The sequence below is a fragment of the Carassius auratus genome, chromosome 50, assembly GCF_003368295.1.
Source record: "Carassius auratus strain Wakin chromosome 50, ASM336829v1, whole genome shotgun sequence".
Classification (NCBI taxonomy): Eukaryota; Metazoa; Chordata; class Actinopteri; order Cypriniformes; family Cyprinidae; genus Carassius; species Carassius auratus.
The window spans coordinates 12,689,867-12,712,110 of NC_039292.1; the positions used below are offsets into that span (position 1 = coordinate 12,689,867).

A 22,244-nucleotide genomic window follows, 5' to 3' on the forward strand; every position below is an offset into this window, starting at 1 on the left:
CAGCTGCATGGTATGATATCACCCTACAGCTGCTTTGACCGCTGCCTGCACTGCCTTATCGAAGTGCTGTTGTTGCTCTATCGAGGCCTGTTTAACAGCTCTAAGAATGGCGTTGTCGAGTACCTCGGTTGATAGGCCTAGGATTTCTTTCAGTCTCTTCTTAATCGGGGATTTTGTACATTCCCTTTTTGTTGCAGATTTGATAGACGACATTAGTAACCAGATGAGTAGAGTACAGTAAGATTATATATATATGTACAAATTACAGTAAGTTGTAAGCTTCTCTATAGCTAAGCTAGAATTTTCCTGTGTATGTTTCCTTTGCCTTAAATGGCCTGTAAATGTAATAAGTACTGTCTTATTTAGGAAATGTATCTTAATGTATTTTATGTAAGACAAAGTGAAGTGGGTGTTGAAGATCTCGATGAAGATGTTTATTGCAGCATTAAAAAAGTACATGTAGTACCTTTCAACGGAATCAGAATGAACCCAGAACATCCTAAATTCAAACCCTTTATACATTTTCAGTTTACTACCCTTCATGTAAATGAAGCTCCTGTAACAACTGTAGTCTCTATGTTAATTGAGTTCTGACACCCCTTTGTCTGATGTGGTTCTCAGTGTCCCACACCAATCCCATTCTACAATTGGTCACCATTTGCTCAGGATGTGATCATCCCAAATGGTCTACAAACAACATAACTGTTGACTTTCTTCTTCTCTATAATAATTAAGCCATTTTAGGAAATGAGCATGATCAAATATTGTGGAGTGGAGCTGGGTCGAGGCAGTGTTTTATCATCACTCCCATTATTTCCTCCTGACGAATGTGTTTGATACTCCTTTATATTTTATGAACTATATGTGATACGTGTAAGAATTAAACTGTACAATTTTTTTAGGTTTTCAGGTTTTACCTCAAAAATTATTTCTTTTTAATTATTATTATTATTATTATTATTATTATTATTATTATTATTATTATTATTTTTAGATATATGCTTCAGTACCGTGGAGAGCGGCCTCCCGGTCTCTCCCGGTGAGGTTAGTGAGAGTGAAGGCATGAAGTATCGCGAGTCTAGCGGCCTCACGATCTGATGATGTATGCAGCATCACACACACTCACAACAATACTCACACTCATCTCTCGCGGCACGGATGCTCGTCGCCGCGCGTGCGTGTATAGGAGTGCCGTGACGTGACTGTTTTCACTCCCATCTTCCCAATATCGTCTCATACGGATTTGGGAAACATCATAACGGATTTTGGAAAACGTTACCATCGCAAGTGCATCGATCACTGAATTGAAAGTGGTTTATTACTTGCGACCGGGCACGTGCATCGGTAACATTCTCTTGGGTGAACGCGCGAGAACAAGGTAAGGGACGGTTTTCACCCATGCTTTTCACTCTCTCACCAGTGTTTTTCACATGTATGCAGTCAGAACAGATGTAGTGTGTCTTACATGCAGAGAGCATCAGAAATCCGTGCGATCTTAGCTTGCACTGTTGAATTAAACGCCTCCCCGTTCAGCACCATCTTCTCTCCTGAAGGGCGCTCGACCTCGATCCGCTCTGAAGTGAGTCAAAAGGTTTTGCTAAATATTATATCGCTATTGTTTTCTCATTATAGTCTTGCGTTTTATAACGATACCTCCCATTTGGATGAATGGGATATAACGTTATGGCAACTAGATTATTATTTCACATATACCACTCTGGCGACATGCCCTTCACGTTGCAACCGGGTTTGGCTAGATCCGAGCGAGAAAAACCGGATCAACCGAGCAATCGGTTGATAATAATCACGACAAATAAATGTTTGATAATAATCGCTACGAATTAATGATCGTTATTAATCGCTGCAAATAAACGCTACCTTATAAATAGGCCTAATTGGTTAAAAGTGTAGTTGCTACGAATAAATATTTGTGAATATTCGCTACATACGGTTTATAATAACCGCTACCAAACGACTCGTTAAATGTTCGAGTTGTTCGAAACGTTCTTCATTCTGTTAACTCTAATCGTGTCTTCCTGACAGATGTATCTGGTCAAATGATGGATGATTCAGTTACCAGGCCTCATAAACCTGTATTCCTTATTAATTTAGAGGAGCAAATGAGAGGTTATGATAATAACAATCCACAGTTACAGTGTGAAAATCACGATTTCTCATGTTTGAAAATATTTCAATATTACTCAAAATTGAGCAATATTGAATTTTTTGTGCATAAATCTGATTGTCGTAAAACGGTGTTTTATAAACATTTTACTAACCAGAACTTGTAATATTAATCTGGAATGAATGGAATGTTCACAGTGATTTAATGTATTATGTGAATGTAAAAAATGTTCATGCCAGCTTGGGGATTTCCTGTGTTTTTTTTATAAATAGTTTTAGTTGCTAGCTTTGGATTTATAAATTCATTTTACCCTTTTTTCTAAGAACACAAATTAATACTTGAAAAAGATTTCTCAAGCCAAATAATAAAAATAATTGTATTTTCAGAATATTAATCATTTGCATTAATCAAGTGTTGCAGGCTGTTTAAGGTGTATAAGTTTCAAGTTTGTAATACTGAATAAGAATTAATTTCCTTTATTCCGGATGCTGGATCTAGCTTGTGTGCTAAATTGTGTTTACTCAAGTTATTTCATTATTACCAAGCTGTTTTACTAACCAAAGACAAGTTTCACTTTCACATTGGAATATATTATGAGCACTCCTTACAGTGTTTCATTGAAGTGTGTGAATTTGTTGTGTTTTTACAGGTTTTAAAATATTAAAGTTTGACGTTGGCGATCTGAAAAAGAATCTCCATGGCAGGTGAGAGCGTATAACTTTCTTAAACCAAGCTGAATTGTTAACATATTCGACTAGCATGGTATTACTGTACGGTATTTCAAAGAATTGCATGGTCCTATCACGGTACATGGCCAAAGTACACTATATGGTATGTTTTATGAGTGAACCAGGACTTTGTGTTTTTTCCCCCACAGAAAACAATTTCCCTCCTCTTCCACGGTTCATTCCACTGAAACCATGCTTTTACCAAGACTTCAACGAGATCCCAGACCACCATCGTACAATGTGCAAACGACTGTATTACCTGTGGATATGTACGTTGATACAAATATTTCAGCATTTTATATATATATATATATATATATATATATATATATATATATATATATATATATGTGTGTGTGTGTGTGTGTGTGTGTGTGTATGTATGTATGTATGTATGTGATATTCTCATTGCCATTTTATGTTCATTTTGGTGTCTGCACTGAGTAGATTACAATCTGGTGGGTTTATTTGCCATCACAGTGTCTCCTATGTTTTCAGTGTAAACATTGAGAGACACAGACGCACAAAAACTTGTTGATGTCAGTCCATATGTAAATACGTGGGGGTGTCATATTACTCTTGTGTTACTGTCCAGCTTACTATGCTTTAATGAGAAGAGCAGTGTAGTATATTCACAAAATTCCTTCCATTTATTGGCACACTAATGGGAACTATTTTGAAACGGGAGTTGAGAAAGTAAGTGTTTGTTGAGATGAATTAATATTTGTGTTAGTATCTAAACTGAATTCTAGATTTGAGTTAGATTACTACTTAGCAGTTCATTTTAAGTCTTTGTATGTCATACATTTGTGCTCATTTATTTGGTATCTGCCCTGTTCCAGTAGATGTAATAATTTCAGTTTTCCTTGTAATGTATCCACCTACAACACCAAATTATGAAACAAATAGAATATTGACATATATATGGTATTTAGACATTCATTATGACAAAATTAAATTATGTTTTTTAATGAAATTCTTTCTACCCCCCCCCCCCCCCTCACAGTGAATAGTGCCACCCTAGCAGCGAACCTGATTGGCTGTCTAGCATGGATGTGTGGAGGGGGCGGGGCAACCAATTTTGGGATGTCCATTCTATGGCTAATACTGTTCACCCCATGCTCATACGTGTGCTGGTTTAGGCCCATCTACAAGGCCTTCAAGTGAGTTCAATTAATGTGGAGCTGTTGCTTAAGAGATATTTTAAAATAGTCTTTGTTGTTATCATTGTGCACAGCCCTAATGCAGTTCACCTTTTCTTTCACAGGACGGACAGTTCTTTCAACTTCATGGCGTTCTTTTTTGTCTTCATGGCGCAAGTGGTGATCAGTATCATCCAGACTGTTGGAATCCCAGGATGGGGAGTGTGGTAAGAACTGCTCATAGATAGATAGATAGATAGATAGATAGATAGATAGATAGATAGATAGATAGATAGATAGATATGCTAGGTCAAAATAACCCACGGTTGGGTGTGTCCATATTTAACCCAGCATGAGTTTGCAAAACAACCCAAACTGGGTTATTTCCAAACCAGCAGTAGTGTAGATAGATACAGCAAATCTGGGTCAGTTCTAGTTGAGTAACCCTATAGAAACTCAAATGAGTCATGTACTCACTTGCGTCACATAGTATTTTTAGCACACATATATTATAGTCTGTTTAGATTATATTAGGAGGTTATGTCATATTCTGAATTTATGCAGTCTTCTCTGGTAGTTTAGTTTCTAACTACCATGTTAATGAGGAGAATGTGTCTTCTTTATGTGCTTGTATTGCAGTGGCTGGCTGGCCACCATCACTTTTTTCAGCACTAACATTGGCTCTGCTGTTGTTATGCTGATTCCAACCATAATGTTCACCGCCGTGGCTGTTCTCTCGTTCACTGCGCTCACCAAGGTACCTGTTCCTGTTCCGCCATCATTATTGTTTTGAATATACACAGGTCTCATGATGTTTCCTGAAAGTCAAGAAATTACTAATGTATGGTTATGCCTTAATATCAACAATATTGTTTTTCCAGCAGAGTTTCTGAAGAGGGTCTTGTGCTCAGATTAAAAAAAAAAAAAAAAAAAAAGTTCTGCAATTTATTCATTATTGGTTGTATAAAAATAATGACTGGCATATCGGCTACATTATGTAATTATACACAATTTAGTAACGTAATCATGAACAATTATTAAAATTATTATACATTTTTATACTGTACATTATAATGTTGTCATAAGTAATAATGCTTTACAACATTTAACTTTGTTTTTTGTTATTTTATACAAAATATTATAAAGTCATGTTGTTTTATTATTTTTTGTATTATTATTTATTTAATATTCTCCATTTATCGGTTATTGGTTCTATGAAAAAAAATATTGACACATTTTAGCCACTATTTTTAATGTTTAAAAACACTAATAATCTAATAACATTAATTAATACAAGTATTGGAAATTAATAACCATTTTTATACTATACATTATAATGTTGTGATGCCCAAATTCACTTTAAAACATTTGATTTTAGTAAGTGTTTTTATTATTATTTTAGACTAAATATTATAGAATAATATCTGCCTTTTATTGGCTTACATACTGTATCAGATACTTTTTTTTAATCTTTGAAAACACTAGTAAAACAGTAGTCTTTAATAAGTGTCTATAGATTATTATTGACAATTGTTGTTGCTGTTATTATTATTATTATTAAATATTTGCAATTATTTTTTTGGGGTTATTGGCTCTATGAAAATTACTTACATTTTAAATATCTATTTTAATAGCTCTATACTCTTAATGCTGACAATTATCTAATTTTTGGGCTATTTTTCTTAGGGTTCCTGAGCAAAATAGATATTTTGTACAGACTTTTTCAATGGTGAAAGTCTGTATATTAAACATCAAATACATTCTGGATATAACTGTATAAATTGCTTGTCGCCTGGTTAGAACAAGTGATCTGCTGAGCAATAAAACTGTCTTCTGTCTCAGGTTCACAACATGTACCGCGGCAGCGGGGGCAGCATGAGCAAGGCTCAGGAAGAGTGGACCAGCGGCGCTTGGAAGAACCCTCACGTCCAGCAGGCAGCACAGCAGGCAGCTATGGGGGCTGCGCAGGGGGCCGTGCAGGGTCAACAGTACTCAGCTGCCCCAACCTACAACTATGATGAGCCAATGTAGATCCTATTCATCCACAATGGGGGGAGGGGACAGAAACAGGGTATTTGGAGGGGGGTTCCAGAGGGATAAAGTCAGTGGTTGAAACGGGGGAAGGGAGAAAGTAAAGATTAGACAATTCAAATAAGTTTCCACCAGTACAACAATAGATAAGCTTTTGCTTAAACTGTTTTACAAGTGTGTGATAGTTTGGGTATGTCGGCAGGTTTTATGAACAGTTACTTCAAACAGTATTTCAAACATGGCTGAACTGGAGCACCAGTAAGGAAACATTCCAAAGCTCACTATGTTTCCAGAGTTACTAGATTCTCAGATTCTTCTCTGTGGTAGTTGCAAACCACTTCTATATTTTTGTTTAGGTGTTAGTATTCAAGAACACATTTCGACTATTTAGCAAACACATCTTTACTCTCACGTCTTACAAATAAGTGTATGTTTTATGCACAAAGGGAAGAAATTATCAGCTTTTGGAAGTAAATTGACTGGCTGTTACTTGATTTTGCAGTTGAAAAAGTATGAACCCAGTTAACGGAACGTTCTGAGAACTCTGGCAATGTTCTCTCAAAGTTCTGAACAAACGTTCTTCTAGTAATGTTCAATGTCCGTTCAAAGTTATCTGGTCTTTAACAATGTTCTCAAATGTTAGCACAATGTTATTCATACACCATTCATGGAACGTTTTTCTTATAAAACGTTTCAGTTGGACATTCGTTTAATGTTTTTTTTTTTTTTTTAGTACTTTTCAGGGAACACATTCCCATAATGTAAGCAAAATGTTCAGTTTTGTATCACTAAGAAATATTTTCAAAACATAAAAAAACCCACAATTTTGAACATTTAGAGAACATTCAGAAATAACGTTTTCACAACTTAACGGGAATGTTAGCAAAACGTTCTTAGAAATTGTTTTAACCTGGGAAGTTTATAAACATTACTTTGTTTCTTTTGAGCACTTAACATCGAGTGCAAGTACAAAGAAAGTTAGTTTTCATTTTCTGTGAAGGTGCGAGGAAAGCCATATTCTTACGTTGTTTTTGTTGTTACGTATTTTCGTTTGTGTTAAAGGTTGTTGATGTCTTAGTGAATGTAGTTGTTTTTATTAACATTGTTTTCTTTACCTCAGGATTTAATCGTCTCATTTTACTGCTGATGTACTGTCGCTGAGGTTCGGCTAACGAAATTGATTGGACGAAATATTGTACATGTACATGTTGTACGTTTGTACATTAGTTGACTTAAATGCTCTCGAATAGACTTAGTATTTAACCTGCTCTTAGCTACAGACTTGTTATATATATCACAGTCCATTATTATCTGAATCTGCGATGGAGGCAGAAATCGTATCTGTTGGTTTGCGTATAATCTCAGATTGAATTTCAGTAATTTCTGTAAAATATGACTTCTGGGTGGTTTATTCCCCACTTGTTTAAACTTTACAAGTAAAGCGTATTATGAAGTAATATTGTCTAAAGTACTAAATATGGTATCATATTAGTTATTAATTACTATCATAGTGATGTACCGTAGTCCTTCACATCTCCCCAAACAAAGTTATGTCCACGTCTAACAAAATTTTCTTGACATTTTCTGAAAAATATTTTCTCAATTATGCATCGACAAGCAATTTCTGTGTGAAATTCCTGAATTACAGATATCTATTGAAAATTGTGGATTTGTAATATACAGTAGAGAATTTATTTAGATTTGTTGAATTGACAGTCTGAGGAGTTGGTAAGTGATGAATAGATGCTTGACTGTGAAAGTGGGTCATAGTTATATGAAAATAAAGTATGAAATAGTTTAAAATAATAGTGTACAGTATATGTAATATGTCATCTCAATGTCTCTATCAAGGCTTGTAAAATACTTTCAGGAACTGTGAAGCATCAATACGCCCATGTGTGATACCATTAATGATGTTTGGGGAGTTTTTCCTATGTGCTTTTTTGTTTCTGTAAAGGTCTTTTTGTTGAAATTTCGATAATGTGTGTATTTGGATGTTTTGAACGTATCTTGTTCCACAATGTGATGTTTAGTGCACTATTGTGAGGCTGGTAAGACAGGACTTCCTGTGCAAAGCTTTGGCTGAGGTTTCATTCCTAACTGATACCCATAGTGTCCTCTAGTGGACTGGATGTATAAAATGTTTGTTTTCTGGCTGTAGCCTAATAAGAAAACATTGACAGAAGCAATATCGGTATCTGTCATGCATGATTTGATCACATCAACATGTGTGAATGTTATATTTCAGCCGCACCAGCAAAAGCTAAGGTCACTGTCCTTTCCAAGATCCAACATGTTTTCCTGTGCCCTGATCTCCCAGAAGTAGATGAAACCTTGTTCATACTGTAAACTTAAATGAGTGGAACGATGCCAGTAGAGTAAAAGATAGTTGTCTTTGTATAGTGAGTTGTGTGTGGTGCTTGGTAAATTTGTGAATTGAACCAAACCTTGTGCCATGTGTACAAAGGCACTCTGTATGTGTGTAGATGTTCATTATTTTGTCAAGTTTAAAGTGGAATGTATTGTTTACTTGAAGACAAGAACTACTGTCCAGTACAATTTACAGGTTTCCATTTTTATTTACTTCTCTTTTTATTCTTTGATCTTTTTCTTGACTTACGAGCATCAAACATTTTAATTACTTTGCACTAATGTCAATTTAGCCACATTTTTCCCATAGCTACTATATGTAGGGTACTTAATTTGTATTTAATGCAATGTTAAACCAAACATGTTTCTTGAGAAAAGCTATTCTTCAGAATCAATCAATGATGCAAACATGAAGCCCAATAGTTATGATTTCTAAAAGTGGTTGGTTTTGAAGTTTGAGATTAATTATTTTTTGGTTCATTTTGTATAACTTTTATATTATTTTGTCTCTCCCCGAGACCTGGTTTGAATTCTGTGTCCAAATCCATTCAGGGTCATGAAACTTTAATAGTCTGCTAAAACTAAAATCAAAATCATATAATGTACCTAAATTTTTTGGAGGACGAGCCTTTTGGGAAGACTTAAAGCGACAATAATCGCAAAATCAAAGATTTGGATTGACTATCTATCTATCTATCTATCTATCTATCTATCTATCTATCTATCTATCTATCTATCTATCTATCTATCTATCTATCTATCTATCTATCTATCAGTTAGCTGAAATAATACATAGGTAAAAAACAAACATATTTTATTTTAGCTACTTGCCAATTCAATTTCTCATTTTCATTTAGTTTAACTTTATGTACAAAAATAAATAAAACGAAACTTATTTTTTTATACATATTTAGAAAAATCTAATAAAAATTAGCTTAATTAGCATTAAAATGAAAACAAAATATTAAAATGGGCTAATATTAAATTAAAACTAATTTAAAATATTCATAAAAAACATGGTATCTTAATGCTTCTAAAATAACACTGCACCTTGTTATGAATATTTCTGTTTTATATTGCACATACACCAGTAGATGGCACTAAAAGCCAGGGTGGATTGCATCTGCTCTCTACTTAATGAGGAAAGTATACTACCATACTACAACACTGGCCTATTTACAGTTAATAGTATGAATACTCAGCATTACTTATTGTGTATGTATACTGCACGACTTACTAAATTTACAAAAAGGTTGAAGTAATTCAGATACATATGAAGGAAAAAGTTTATGAAGGGCTTTGGATGTGATGGTTAGTATCTCAAAGACTGTAATGTCACCTGTCATTTTTAACAACTGCATCTTGACTCATTGACTAAACTGATAGAATGTATACCAATGTATACAAACTTTAATAAAAATGCAAAATCAAACCATATTTAAATATGAGATGCTACAGTGCTACTCATTGAATGAAAAATAAATACGACATATTATCATTTGTAAACGATTTTACTGAAGCAGCGTATCTTACTGAATGAAAGGCCTTGTTATAGCAATTCACTGAAAACACTGAAGGTGCATTCAGTGAAAAATCGGGAACTATTTTTGTATCAGTCTTTTCAGAAAGAAGTACATTTAACTAAGAGACAAAATATTACAAAAATCTTCTGAGCTGGTATTCTTTTTTTCAGTAGTGAATGGAAACAAAACCATTTACAGCACCATTTTGGGGTATTGAAATACGTTTCCTCCAACAGCTAGTTCTTAGCCCTAAATGCGTACATAAATTGGCACACAAGCAATTAGGATTACATTAGCTTTCAGCAAATCTCAAAAGCTCAGCATTTAGCCCTCAGTTCCAACTTTTATTAAAATGTAGCACTTTAATAATTTTTTATGCCTGTGAACATCCTGTGATTCAAAGTGTCAAGCATTTAAACAGCAACTGCAAAACAACTAAGAACATTTTCTAAAGCAAATGTGAGTAGTGCATGAACATGAAAATTCTGTGCACTGCAATGCTAGGGTAGTTGCAAAGGTGTGGCTATTTTTTATTCATTTATTTTGCAGGTTTTGATCGTTTGATTGCATTGCTTTGCAATTGCTATTGCGTTGCTTTGTGGTTGCTCAGGGGTTCTAAACATTTAATTGTGTTGCTTCGTGGTTGTTTAGGAGTTCTGAAAGTTTCAATGCATTGCTTTGTGAGTGCTAGTGTTCTGAACGTTCCATTCCATTGCTTCATGATTGCTGGGGTGTTCTGAGCATGTCATTGCATTGCTTTGTGGTTGCTCTGGTGTTCTAAAAGTTTTATTGCGTTACCTAGCATTTGCTGGGGTCTTCTGAAGATTTCATTTAATTGCTTTGTGGTTGCTAGGGTGTTCTGAATGTTTAATCTCGTTGCTTTGCAATTGCTAGAGTATTCTGAACATTTTGTTCCATTGCTTTGCGATTACTAGGATGTTCTGAGCATTTCATTGCGTTGCTTTGTGATTGCTAGTGTGTTCTGAATGTTTTATTTCATTTCTTTGTGATTGCTAGGGTGTTCTGAATGTTTCATTGCATTGTTTTGTGATTGCTATGTTATTCAGAATGTTTCATTACGTTACTTTTTGCGATTGCTAGGGTGTCTTGAGCATTTCTTTGTTCTATATGTTTAATTGTGTTACTTACCGATTGCTAGGGTGTTCTGAGCGTTTCATTGAGTTGTCTCTGTGGTTGCTAGAGTGTTTCGAGCATTTCATGCTTGGCAAGGGTGTTTAGGTGGGTGCTCATTAGCCTAAAAATTAGGGGTGTAACGGTTCACAAAATTCACGGTTCGGTTCGATACGATACACTGATGTCACGGTTCAGTTCGGTACGGTTCGGTACATTTCAGATACAGCAAAAATTAAAAATATCTCAACTTTTCAAGGTGATGTCGGCGTAAATGAGTTGACATGTTTCAAGTATTCCCGCTGGTGTTTTTATTTTTTTTTTGTATTCCCACTGGTGTACCCTATTGTCATGTTGCAGATGCGACATACCGTTGTTTTTTTTGTCCACCACTCTCTTGCCATCACCATTATAGCTTACTGGGAATCCAAAGTGCACCCAAACACCAGACCTGTTGGTTATTGGAGGATCTTCTTTATTTGGTCTGTTAAACGCATTGGCCATTTTGCAACGAGCCTTCAGCGCGTACTGAGTGAGCGAGCGCCTGACTGAGTAGCCTAACATAAACATATAAGTTGGTGTTTTTTTCTTCTTTGGGGTGTCAGGGGCGTTGCCTGTTACGTCGTTTGGGTTATTGGACTACCTTGTTGAACGCATATCATTATATTTCACTTTTTTTGTTTTTTTTTTCAAATATAATTAATTAGTCCAACGGTTCAATACGAATTCTAAGTATGGGTCACCATTCTTGGCTGTATGTCACGTCACTTTTTTTTCTTATAATCTTTTTGTCTCTAGAAATGACTCTTTTCCTTGGCTGTCTTACCATCTGCAAGGCTAAAATTGCCCAAACACTCCAAAAAGTAATAGCACACCTCTCCCCACCAAGTCTCACTATCTGAGGTATGATTAATGTTCACAGCACAAAAGGTTGCGTTACTTTTCGTCCCTACCGTCATCTCAAATTTTATCTGATATTCTAGATGACCATTTGGCACCGTATGCCTGAATACACTTTTCAACACAACTGCTTGTTTTGTGTTAAACCCTTCAGTTTTTCCCCCAATATTTCTCATTATTATACAGTAGTTCTTGTTCTTGAGTTCCTACCTACAAAATAATGAGAGCCTTTGTTTGGGACAAGCCTCGCAGGATGTTTTGAAGAATCATTATAGAAAGGTAAATTAGAATTTCAAACTTGCTGACACAGCCCCCTGGTCGATTCGTGATTTGAGGAGACTAAAATGAAACTGAATACAGGAGACTGAAGCATCTCTTGCACATAATTATGGTTAGGGTGAGCGGTTTCCTTATGTACTTGCATCTGTTTTTGATTCATTACCGATCTAAATGGGATAATCTGGTCTGCTTCTATTGCTGCAGAGCCGGCACATTCAGGATTCACGAGCCTGCACTGCAACACTGAATTGAATTAATTTGCTTCCCCAACTGAGGTTGCAAGTGACTGAAAAGATTTGAGCAGAGAGCAAGCTTGAAAGTGTACATGAATTGATGTGTCTTTCGGAAGTAGGACAAGTGACAGGACAAGGGTGAGTGGGACTAAAGAGTAGTGTGTGTACGGTAGCAAGAATGAAAAAGGTGGGAAGAGTTATGGAAGGGAGATCATAGAGAATGAATGTGAGTGTTTTAGGGAGAGTGAATGAGGGAGAGAGAGAGAGAAGGGGGAGGTTTCCTAAGTGCTTGTGCATCAGTGACTGATAGAGGACAACATTGCAAGAGAGGTGTTAAGCATGCATCCGTCTCTAGTGTTATCTGAGCGTGCTCAGATGGGGTAGGAGATACGCTGCACGGTACGAGGGCACAGTGGGAAAAGCCTGGCAACTCTGTGGAAGCTTTTTATAGACATATGGAGCAGCAATAAATCCCAACGACATACATTCTGGACAAAGCCTCAAAAGCCAAGAGAAGACAAGATACTGAAATTTTGGTGTGGGTTAGCTGAACTGGATATTCAGTACTCTCTTTGTCTCAGGGAGATGGTTCTTCATAGCAGTATCTGTCAGGATTGCCTCTGAGAGAAACAATCTTTGGCTCGTCCTCCCAGGTGCCATTCAAATCGGATGTGATCTTTTTCTGCCAGCTCGATTGGCAATGTGACTTGTTCTTACCATTCTTAGTGCACTTTTTGGATACACATATTGTTTACATCAAATACTGATGGCTCCTGCACTGAAGGCTTTGTCGTCAACAGAAAACACACTTTATGGTATACGTTTTTGAGAAAGTGGAGTTGCAGCAGAGGATGCATATGTGGATGTGGAGAATCGGTAAAACGATTGACAGACGTCCCACATAAGGAAGCAGACTGACTTTCGGGATGTCACAAACCTCTCAAAATAGAAGCTCAAAAGGGTGTTTTATTTATTTATTTATTTGCTAGCTGTCTTAAGAACAAAGCTTCTTTCATGCCAAAAATGATACCATTTGATTTCATTTCAACATCATACGGAAAAGATCAAAGCTTTGCCGAGAACTATTTGTTTCAGTGCTGAAACTATTCCAATTTTCTTGGTGCTCTTTCTTTTTGAAAGTTTTCCTTTTGAATTTACTGAGAAATACTAGATATTCCTTGACTGATTTTAAAGTTTCTTAACATCAGCAAAAATAGAAATAAAAAACTATGCTAAGATGTTTGGAGCAGAGAATGGGCCTTTCATTCAGATAGGGTCAAACAACACTGTGGTGGGCTTCAGACATGAAGACCAGTGTCCAGTCCCCTCCTGGCTGCCGCTGCTGCTGCTGTCGTCCCTATGTGAAGGATGTTTCACGGCACTGTGCTAGGACCACTTGAACCGAGCCAGAGCCCTGACCGGAGAGCAGAGATCCGAAGGCACATTAAGATGGTCATGGAACAGCTGGAGGAAGTTCTTGCTGAGCTCAAGAACGTGGCAAAAGAGCTCCGGGAGGTAAGGCACACATTACAAGTCCACTTTGAAGGTTAAATTAGTGATTTGTTAAAAGGCACGGACTGACAGGGAGATTTAGTTTATGAAAGATTGTAGGCTATAACCCAAGGATGTCCAATCCTGCTCCTGGAGGGCCGATGTCTTGCAGAGTTTGGCTCCAACCTACCCCAAACACACTTGCCTGGAAGTTTCTTGTAATTCTTTAGACCTTGATTTGCTGGTTCTGGTGTTGTATTACGATTGGTTATCGCTGCAGGTTAGTGGTCCTCTAGGAGATGGATTATCTTTTTGCCTTTATTTAGAAAGGAAAGTATTCACTGAAAGTATTCACGGAAGGCAAACTGGGAGAGAGCTGGGGACGGGATCCAAAAAGTAAATAAATTAAAAAAAATCCATAGGTTGGACTTGAACTTGGGTCACTCAAAGTGTAACTGCATAACATGTCTGAGCAATCCCCAGAAGGTTTTCGGCTCTGAAAGGACAAACTCTTTTTTTTTTTTACCCCACAAAGCCCCTTTCACACTGCACGTCTGACCCGGCATATTGCCGGAACATTGCCGGGTCGCCTTCTGTGTGAAAGCAACCATGTCCGGGATTGATTCCAGCATTGAACCTGGGTCGGGCACATAGTACCATTGCGCGACTCTTTTATTGGCTGTTTTGAAGGAAGATCTGAAAAAATATGTGCAAACTGTAATAAAGCAGATCAGTTAGTACCTCACGTTCCGCGCTGACGCAGATCGTTCGCTTGCTTCAGTGAAAGTATAACGTGCCTAGCGTTTTCGACTCATACATTACACGTCACGCCCTGATGTCACGTGTCGTTACGGGATCTTCACGGGTTGTGTGTGAAAGCACGCACATATACCGGGTCATCACTGGCAGTGTGAAAGTGCAAAATCTAGCGACCCGGGAACACTTTACCCTGTGTATTTGCCGGAATGGCAGTGTGAAAGGGGCTCAAGGGGCACTATAAAAGAAAGCTACCACCATTGTGCACCTAAACAAGGCACTGATCCCTACATTCTGCCGGGTAAGACCTGAAATATATCCAAGTATGGATATGTTTCTAGCTATAATTTCATACAGCACGTTGCATTATGAAATTTGTTAAAAAAAAGCAATTCATAGCACAACGCAAGTCTCCATTATCATTCTTAAAGTTGCTGTACCATTGTAAAAATGACACCCGAAGTTACCTAAACACCCTGTTGTTAACTCTATCACTGCCTTGTGTACTGGAATTTGTTACCATATCAGTAACCCAGCAATGATGGGACTGTGATATTGCAATGTACTGGCAAGCATTCACGTTAATGTTTAGGCCACACAATAATGCATACTGTACTTTCATAGAGTTTGTTTTCTGGCTATTTCCTGACTGTACAAAAACCAATAGACACAACGACAGTGGGCATGTTTCACACATTCATGCCCCTGTGATACGTCCACCTAGGGGCTGTTGACTGGACAGATTATCAACCAAACAGCAACCAACAGATAGATTAACAAGGAGAAAGACTTGCAGGACGACACCCCCATACAAGCAAGACGTCATCTGTGATGCCTAATTATCACCAGACGAATCAGACAATAGGGAGGTATGCACGGGAGCGCATCTGATTTTCTCATCTTCTCACCTGTCAGCGTCTCATCTCTTTCGCAGTTATCTCCCTCTGTGCTGGGGGACTGCTTTCAGCATTATGTGAGAGGACATCTCCTTAATTAATCTCTTTCCTCGGGTGGATAGCTATCTGCCTCATTACTGTCTATGAGTCTATAAGTGTCCAAGACTGGAATCTGTCTCGTCATCTCAGTCACAGCTCCACTGGATTTGTCTCATTCGTCTCCTTGGCCAAGTTCAGGCGTCACCGGTAGCTCTGCCGCTCTTGCCTGAGCTAACACCTCCATCTGTCACTCACACCTTGCAGCAGAGCCTTCTTGTTACTACTGACATCTTGTTATGGTTATTAGTTTTGCCACACGCTCATCTGTCTTTCAGCTGTCTCTTATTCCACGGATAACAGCCAAACATTTGTCAAGATTCTGAATTCTTTACTGTCAAGTGTAACCAGTACACTGCTCCCTTACAGAAACTTGCTTAATCAACACACAGAGTTATGATGTCATATGTTTTTTTATTTGCATTTGTGTAATTCAATAATTTGATCATGCTTTCAGCTAGCAATAAAAATGTGTAGTACTTTCAGCTCCGTTTCACACATTTAATCATGTTTTAACCAATTCTGTAGAATTCTACATAATTCTTGACAAAAACAGCACATTCTCAGATCCGATATGGGCCTTCTTTATATTCTATTGTATACATGGAATATATCAACAATTCAAAAGTTTCTAGAAAGTTGCCAAGCTACACTTTTTAAAAAAAGTTTTTTTTAGTAAGTTTTGTAGTGTTGCTTTTTCAAAAGTGCTTGAGTTCTAAGGTAGCTCACACACTACTTTAAAATCCATTTAAACAACTTAAGAGGTTGCTTTATTTTAAATGTCATGACAAGACAATCAGTAATCAACTCAAAAAAATAATCAAAATGAGTAATTAGCATTTAAAAAAACACTTACGTCACTTTATCTTTATGAGTCAAGAATATAGTGAGTAGAACTAAGTTAAAATGACTTTATTTAATCAGAATGCATGGCTACTATTAAATGTAGAAAGACATTTCTACAAGAGCTCTTTTGGTAAACAGCTTTTCTGTAGCTCAAACTGTAGAACTTGCTGCTAACAAAACTAAGGCAACATTAGCTTATAAAACATATACTGTACCTTGAATGCTATGGAAATGGATTTGGATTAAAAAGGTTGTCAAATGCATATATATACACGATAAGAAAATAGATATGATAGTGTATATGGAGATTACTTTCAGAGCAAAAATATAGGGAAGGCAGTGATGCATGATGAAAAATGTATGAGTTTAGAAACTAATGGTTTCTGTTAGATGTTTTGGAGTTTCCAGCCAGACTCCAGGTAAAAATCAATTGCACAAGAAGCCCAGTGGTGGTGATGGGTTTGTTTCCTACTGCTTTCAAATCAGGCTTTCTCTCAAAATTAGTCAATCACTTTGTTCTGACTCACACTCATCTTTTGGCAATGATCTGACTTTAAGACCAGGGGTTCTGCAGGAAGATTAATGTGAGACAAATCAGATAAAAAACGGTATGGGCTCTAACTTTTAGGATGCGGCGATGTGGATTGATGTAATTGGCAGATGTGGTCCACTGCAAATTCAAAAAAGCATTACAATAGCATTGCCTTACTAAATGGCCTTTAAATTGCAGGAGGCATCGTGCACATCAAAACATCAAATTAATATTATTCAAGATATCCTATTTTTTTGTACACAGATAACAGTTATATTTATTGTAATTAAAATTACTTAATGCCATTACATGTAACTGGTTACTCCCCAACACTGGTGTTGCATACGCAGTTACCGAGCTACTGGAATGTGTGTCATTTGCATGTGTACAAGTGCAAAGCATACAGCAAGAGCACTAGCCACTTGTTATAAGCAGTGCCTTCTACAACATTCACACCACATGAGGATTTCTATAGGTCACCATTTCTGCTTTGCAAGGTGTGCAAGGCTCCATAAGTCAAACCACCCTTCAAGGAAGCAACTGTTTCAGCTGGTCCCAATCGAGCAGCACTCTGATCTCCAATCAGTTCGTGTGCAGTTGGCAGGAATGCATTAAACATGAACTGTCTGACAGTAGCGCACAGGGCACAACTCCACTTTCAGTGAAGTCCCCAAAATGTGTTTATCTGATAATGGCTTATTGTACTTGGCAGAGTTCGATACAGTACATATTTGCAAATACCAATACATAATGTTCGTATAGCCCTTGCTTGTATGTATTGCAAAAAGTCATGGCATTGTTTGCATAGTGCTTGCACTTCGAGAAGCAGGTGTGGTGTGAATAGATATTCGAGCTGTTGAATGGTTGTCATTTGGGCTCTTCCTGTTTATGTTTGACTGCTCATTAATGAATCCCAACAGGCAAAAGCCCGCGGCTTGCTGCTGAATAGCCGGTCTGCTATATCATGAACTCCACATCCTGTGAATGAATGTCATGAAAAAGTTTGGCAACAGCAAAGCACTGAGCTCATTGAACTCAGAAGCAGCGAATTACAGAACAAGCTGTCATTACCACCTCTGATATTTCAATTCAAGCAGTGCTCTATCATCACAATCCTGAGAAATCAAACATAACTGTGTCATAAATCATGTACTAAGCTGCTTAACATTGACAAGAGTCAACATAATGTCTTTTCAGTCATATGATTTTATTTAAAAAAATATCCTGTAATATATAACCATTTATGCATGTTATAATCTTGATTAAAATCTTTATGCCTTTACACCTGTGCATTGTTTTGTTTTGAATTGTGAGCACTAGCCTTGAGACCCTGCTCGGAAAAGAGTTGGGCAAAGCAAGCAAAGGAATATTGATAAGCGTATGGTTGAGGTCTTATGTAAGATGCAGCTACTAGCACAGCAGGACAAATTCCCTTCAGCACAAACAGATACTAAATATTCCAATGCCACTGGGTGAAATGGGGTGAGATGGAAAACATAACGATAGAAAGGATATATGTACAAAGAGTGTAGTGTTCTGGCTTTCTGCTGGTGGTTTACTGGCAATTGTTAAAAGAGTGCACCCCAAAATCTCTATAATGTTATGGTCAATAGATACGGCATACTGTACGTTCCTACTTAAAAAATACAGGATTTCTACAGCACATGGCAATTCTATTATATTAAATATATATATTTCTATAATATTTTGGTAAACTAGTGGCTAATTTGAATGAAACCAAATGGGTTTATTCCTACGTTTTTGTAAAGTCAGTAAATGATGATAGAATTTTCATTTGTGGCTGAACTAAGATTCCGATTTTTCCAGACATGTACTAAATGTTCTCTTTTTCTTCTATTCAGGTTGTTGCACAGATTGACAAGTTAACATCAGATATTGACCTCGACTCAGACGATGACCTGACACTAGTGTGTTGCAACGAGGACCGTGGTGACCTCTTGCACAATGAGACATTATCCGACAACCACTTACTACACATCCCTCTGCTAGACACGGTGTGTAACCCAACCACAGCCAAGAAACAAGAGCTCTACCGCAGGAGCTGTGGAGACTTGCCTGCCCTCAATGGACCATTAAAGGCCACAAATAGCCCTAAAGCCTCCTGGCTCTTTGGATCTGGAGGACGGCTCCATTACTATGACAAGACGCTATATCACGCGTTGTGCTGTGACGATGATGATTGCAACGAAGATCGAGGGGGAATGAGATCATCAAGGCTGTCGTCCACCGATTCTGTGTTTTCATCTTCACCTCCGAGGTTTCTGACGCCCAGATGTAATCGTAAAACTTACTCCAGCCCGGACTCGAAGAAAATAGCTCTCCGTAGCTGCAGTACGCAAACTGTTTCCGATAAAAGCACACAAACACACCTCCCATACATTCCAGCCAAACAAAGAGCTTCAAGTGACTACAAGAACTGAAACGTTCTGCAAGCGCCCCTAACTGAAACATCTGTCATTAATTTCTCACCCTCATGCTTCTCTGAAACCATATGACTTTCCTTTTTTCGGCGGAAGGCAAGTGAAGCTGAAATATGACAAAAACAACAACAACATAAAAATAGTCCATGTGACTCAATTACTACATTTGAAATCTTCTGAGGTTCACAAAACCAGTCTGAATGATTCGTTCATAAATCAGAGCTACTGCACTTTTATGATATTTCAACAATATTTTCATGTTGCTTTTGTCTTTTTAAGGCTTAAATCATGAAAAAGTGTGATTGAAATCTCTCTTTGTGTTCCACTGAATGATAAAAATGTCAGCAAAAAGACATGAGTGTGAATAAATGAACATAATTTTCATTTTGTGGTGAACTAATTATTTAAATAAGTTTGAAATGTTTGTGAAGTGTGTCATCTGTATTTATGAAATGTTTAGGTCGATGCTTAATGATAATGAATTACTGCCATGGAAAAACCTCTGTTCTCATGGAGTTTGCAAAGAACAATTTAAACATCATTTGGATTCATTATGAGGGATTATGCCAATATCGAAACAATCATGCATCTCGGCAGAACATTAACCCCAGTCCAAAGCCCCCTAAAGAGTGAGAATTGGTTTCAGTCACACCCACACTGCGCAGAAAATAGACAGAGTTAAATTAAGCGAGTGGTACACTTCCCCAAAGAATGTGCTTTATATTAAGCTGTTATTTCTGAATAAAATGATGAATGCAAGTTTCTGGCAGACACTTCATTCTGAACCATCTTTCTCTCACCAGGTCATTAATTAAACTGTTTTTCCAATGATGTAGTATGCAAAGATTTACCATAGAAACTATACGTATGATAATACTGCAGCATAGCCATTGTCACTAAAATAGAAGTTAACACAATGACAGAAAAGCTTCACAAAGTGTTTAAAGAAGACCCATTTATAAGTGGTGATTTTTAAAGCTCATATTTGCATATAAGGCTCATATAGGATCATTACTGCCGTAATTAGGGTTAATGATTTGAAGAATCCTCTAACTGTGTTAGATTTTGCTGTGCAGCTCATACTGCAAGGTCTGTACTACAATCATCATGCCTCTAGTAGTGTGTTATTACTCTTCTAAGTGATCAGACTTATGATTCTTGCATTGTGAATGGTATAACTAGCAAAACATCTGTTTACTTCTTTTATAAAAAAAAATAAAATTCTTGGAGGTCCAGCCAGAACTGCATAGGAACATGCTGAAGCCCTCTCAGAACATTGAACGACCAAATAACAACATCTAGGCAACCACCACTCACATTTTCTTCACAAAATTTATAAATTTTATTATTTTTTATCAGCTACAAATAACCCCTCATGTGTTCTTCTGAAGAAAGAAATAACATTTTGATAAGAGACAGCTAAATAAATGACGACAGAATTTTCATTTTTGGGCGTACCGTCCCTTTAAGACATATTTTATAAGGATAAAATGCTCAGCGATGACTGTAATCATTGTGTCGAGTCAGTACAGCGGATCAGACAGAGGAAATTAATTAAGAGGCAAGATTCACTATCCATAATGTCAAACACATTAGCCGTGCCGTATCTGAACTTTGACATTGCGGGCTCATTGCTTCAAAAGACCTCACAAGGCCGTGATCTGAGTTCATCCGTCAGTGTGAGTGAGGCAGTTTAATTGGAGTCTAAATCATAAAGCTTTACCTCAGGCCCATTTCAACTGGAGATGGCAGTTATGCAATCATCTATAATAAAAAGCCAATCATTGAAACTGCCTTCAAGGGACACTGTGCAGATCTTTTTATGGAATACCTTTTAATCCTCTATACAAGAGGAGACCAATTATCTTCAACACAAGGTTAAAGATAAGAGTCTTACAGGACAATTGTCATTTACCAATGTCATTAAAAAAAAAAAATGTATTCATGTGGTAACAATGAACTGGAATTAATATATATATATATATATATATATTGAATAATAATGTTTTTTTTGTTTATTCATTTTACTAATCTTATTTAATCAACCTGACTACATTTCTTTACACTGTTATTTAAGTATGTATAGTCTTTTTTTAGTATTAGAAATGATAGTTTTTGTCAAGATTTTTATTAAATTAGATTTTGTATTATATATATATATATACTGTATGTGTGTGTGTCTGTAAAAAACCCGAATTATTTTATTTTTAGAATTTTTAGATTCATTTTTTTTTATCAGAATATGCATATATATATATATATATATATATATATATATATATATATATATATATATATATATATATATATATATATATATATATATGTATATGCGTGTGTGTGTCTGTGTGTGTGTTAGGTAATGCTGCAGTATTTTTATTTTATGGTCAGCTCAGACAGAAATAGCAATTGTTGTTTAATAATTTTGCATATTGCTTACAGAGTCTTCCCTTTTGAACCAAAATACATTATAACCAGCCTCCTGTTCATGCTGCTTTTGTCATATTTCCTTCCACTAGGGGTTCCTTTCTACTGATACTGGATTATTGAAGTTGCTATTAAAATGGTTGCACACAATAGTAATTATATTTGGTAGACTGCAGAAGTTGCTTCCATGGCAAGGTCTTTCAACACGGCTCAATGTGGCTCTGCTCCTGAAACTGTTTGAGCTGAGACCTGCTCTGTGAGAGTCAGTCCTGTGACAGAACATGGAGCTCTACAAGA

General features: G+C 36.8%; 2 protein-coding genes across 3 annotated transcripts; both read left to right on the forward strand.

Moving 5' to 3' along the window:
• Positions 1 to 1,111: 1,111 nt before the first annotated feature.
• Positions 1,112 to 8,589, forward strand: scamp5a (secretory carrier membrane protein 5a). 2 transcript variants are annotated; one of them, XM_026239275.1, is made up of 8 exons: positions 1,112 to 1,378; positions 1,472 to 1,579; positions 2,775 to 2,829; positions 3,003 to 3,122; positions 3,860 to 4,016; positions 4,121 to 4,222; positions 4,635 to 4,752; positions 5,838 to 8,589. In XM_026239275.1, the coding sequence occupies exons 3-8, from the start codon at positions 2,823 to 2,825 to the stop codon at positions 6,024 to 6,026; spliced, it is 693 nt and encodes a 230-aa protein (XP_026095060.1). In that variant the 5' UTR covers positions 1,112 to 1,378; positions 1,472 to 1,579; positions 2,775 to 2,822; the 3' UTR covers positions 6,027 to 8,589. The 2 variants fall into 2 exon arrangements, with proteins under 2 accessions (XP_026095060.1, XP_026095058.1); XM_026239273.1 differs by lacking the exon at positions 1,472 to 1,579.
• Positions 8,590 to 11,829: 3,240 nt separating this feature from the next.
• On the forward strand, positions 11,830 to 20,269 carry LOC113067055 (UPF0583 protein C15orf59 homolog). Its single transcript, XM_026239276.1, has 2 exons — positions 11,830 to 13,977; positions 18,942 to 20,269. Exons 1-2 carry the CDS (start codon positions 13,831 to 13,833, stop codon positions 19,518 to 19,520), a joined length of 726 nt encoding a protein of 241 aa, XP_026095061.1. The 5' UTR covers positions 11,830 to 13,830; the 3' UTR covers positions 19,521 to 20,269.
• Positions 20,270 to 22,244: the final 1,975 nt, after the last annotated feature.

Coding starts and splice junctions, on each gene's coding strand:
- LOC113067055 (XM_026239276.1), top strand. CDS start 13,831: ATGTTTCACGGCACTGTGCTAGGACCACTTGAACCGAGCCAGAGCCCT. Junction 13,978..18,941: donor TGGCAAAAGAGCTCCGGGAG/GTAAGGCACACA, acceptor TCTTCTATTCAG/GTTGTTGCACAGATTGACAA.
- scamp5a (XM_026239275.1), top strand. Junction 4,017..4,120: donor CCCATCTACAAGGCCTTCAA/GTGAGTTCAATT, acceptor TTTCTTTCACAG/GACGGACAGTTCTTTCAACT. Junction 4,223..4,634: donor ATCCCAGGATGGGGAGTGTG/GTAAGAACTGCT, acceptor CTTGTATTGCAG/TGGCTGGCTGGCCACCATCA.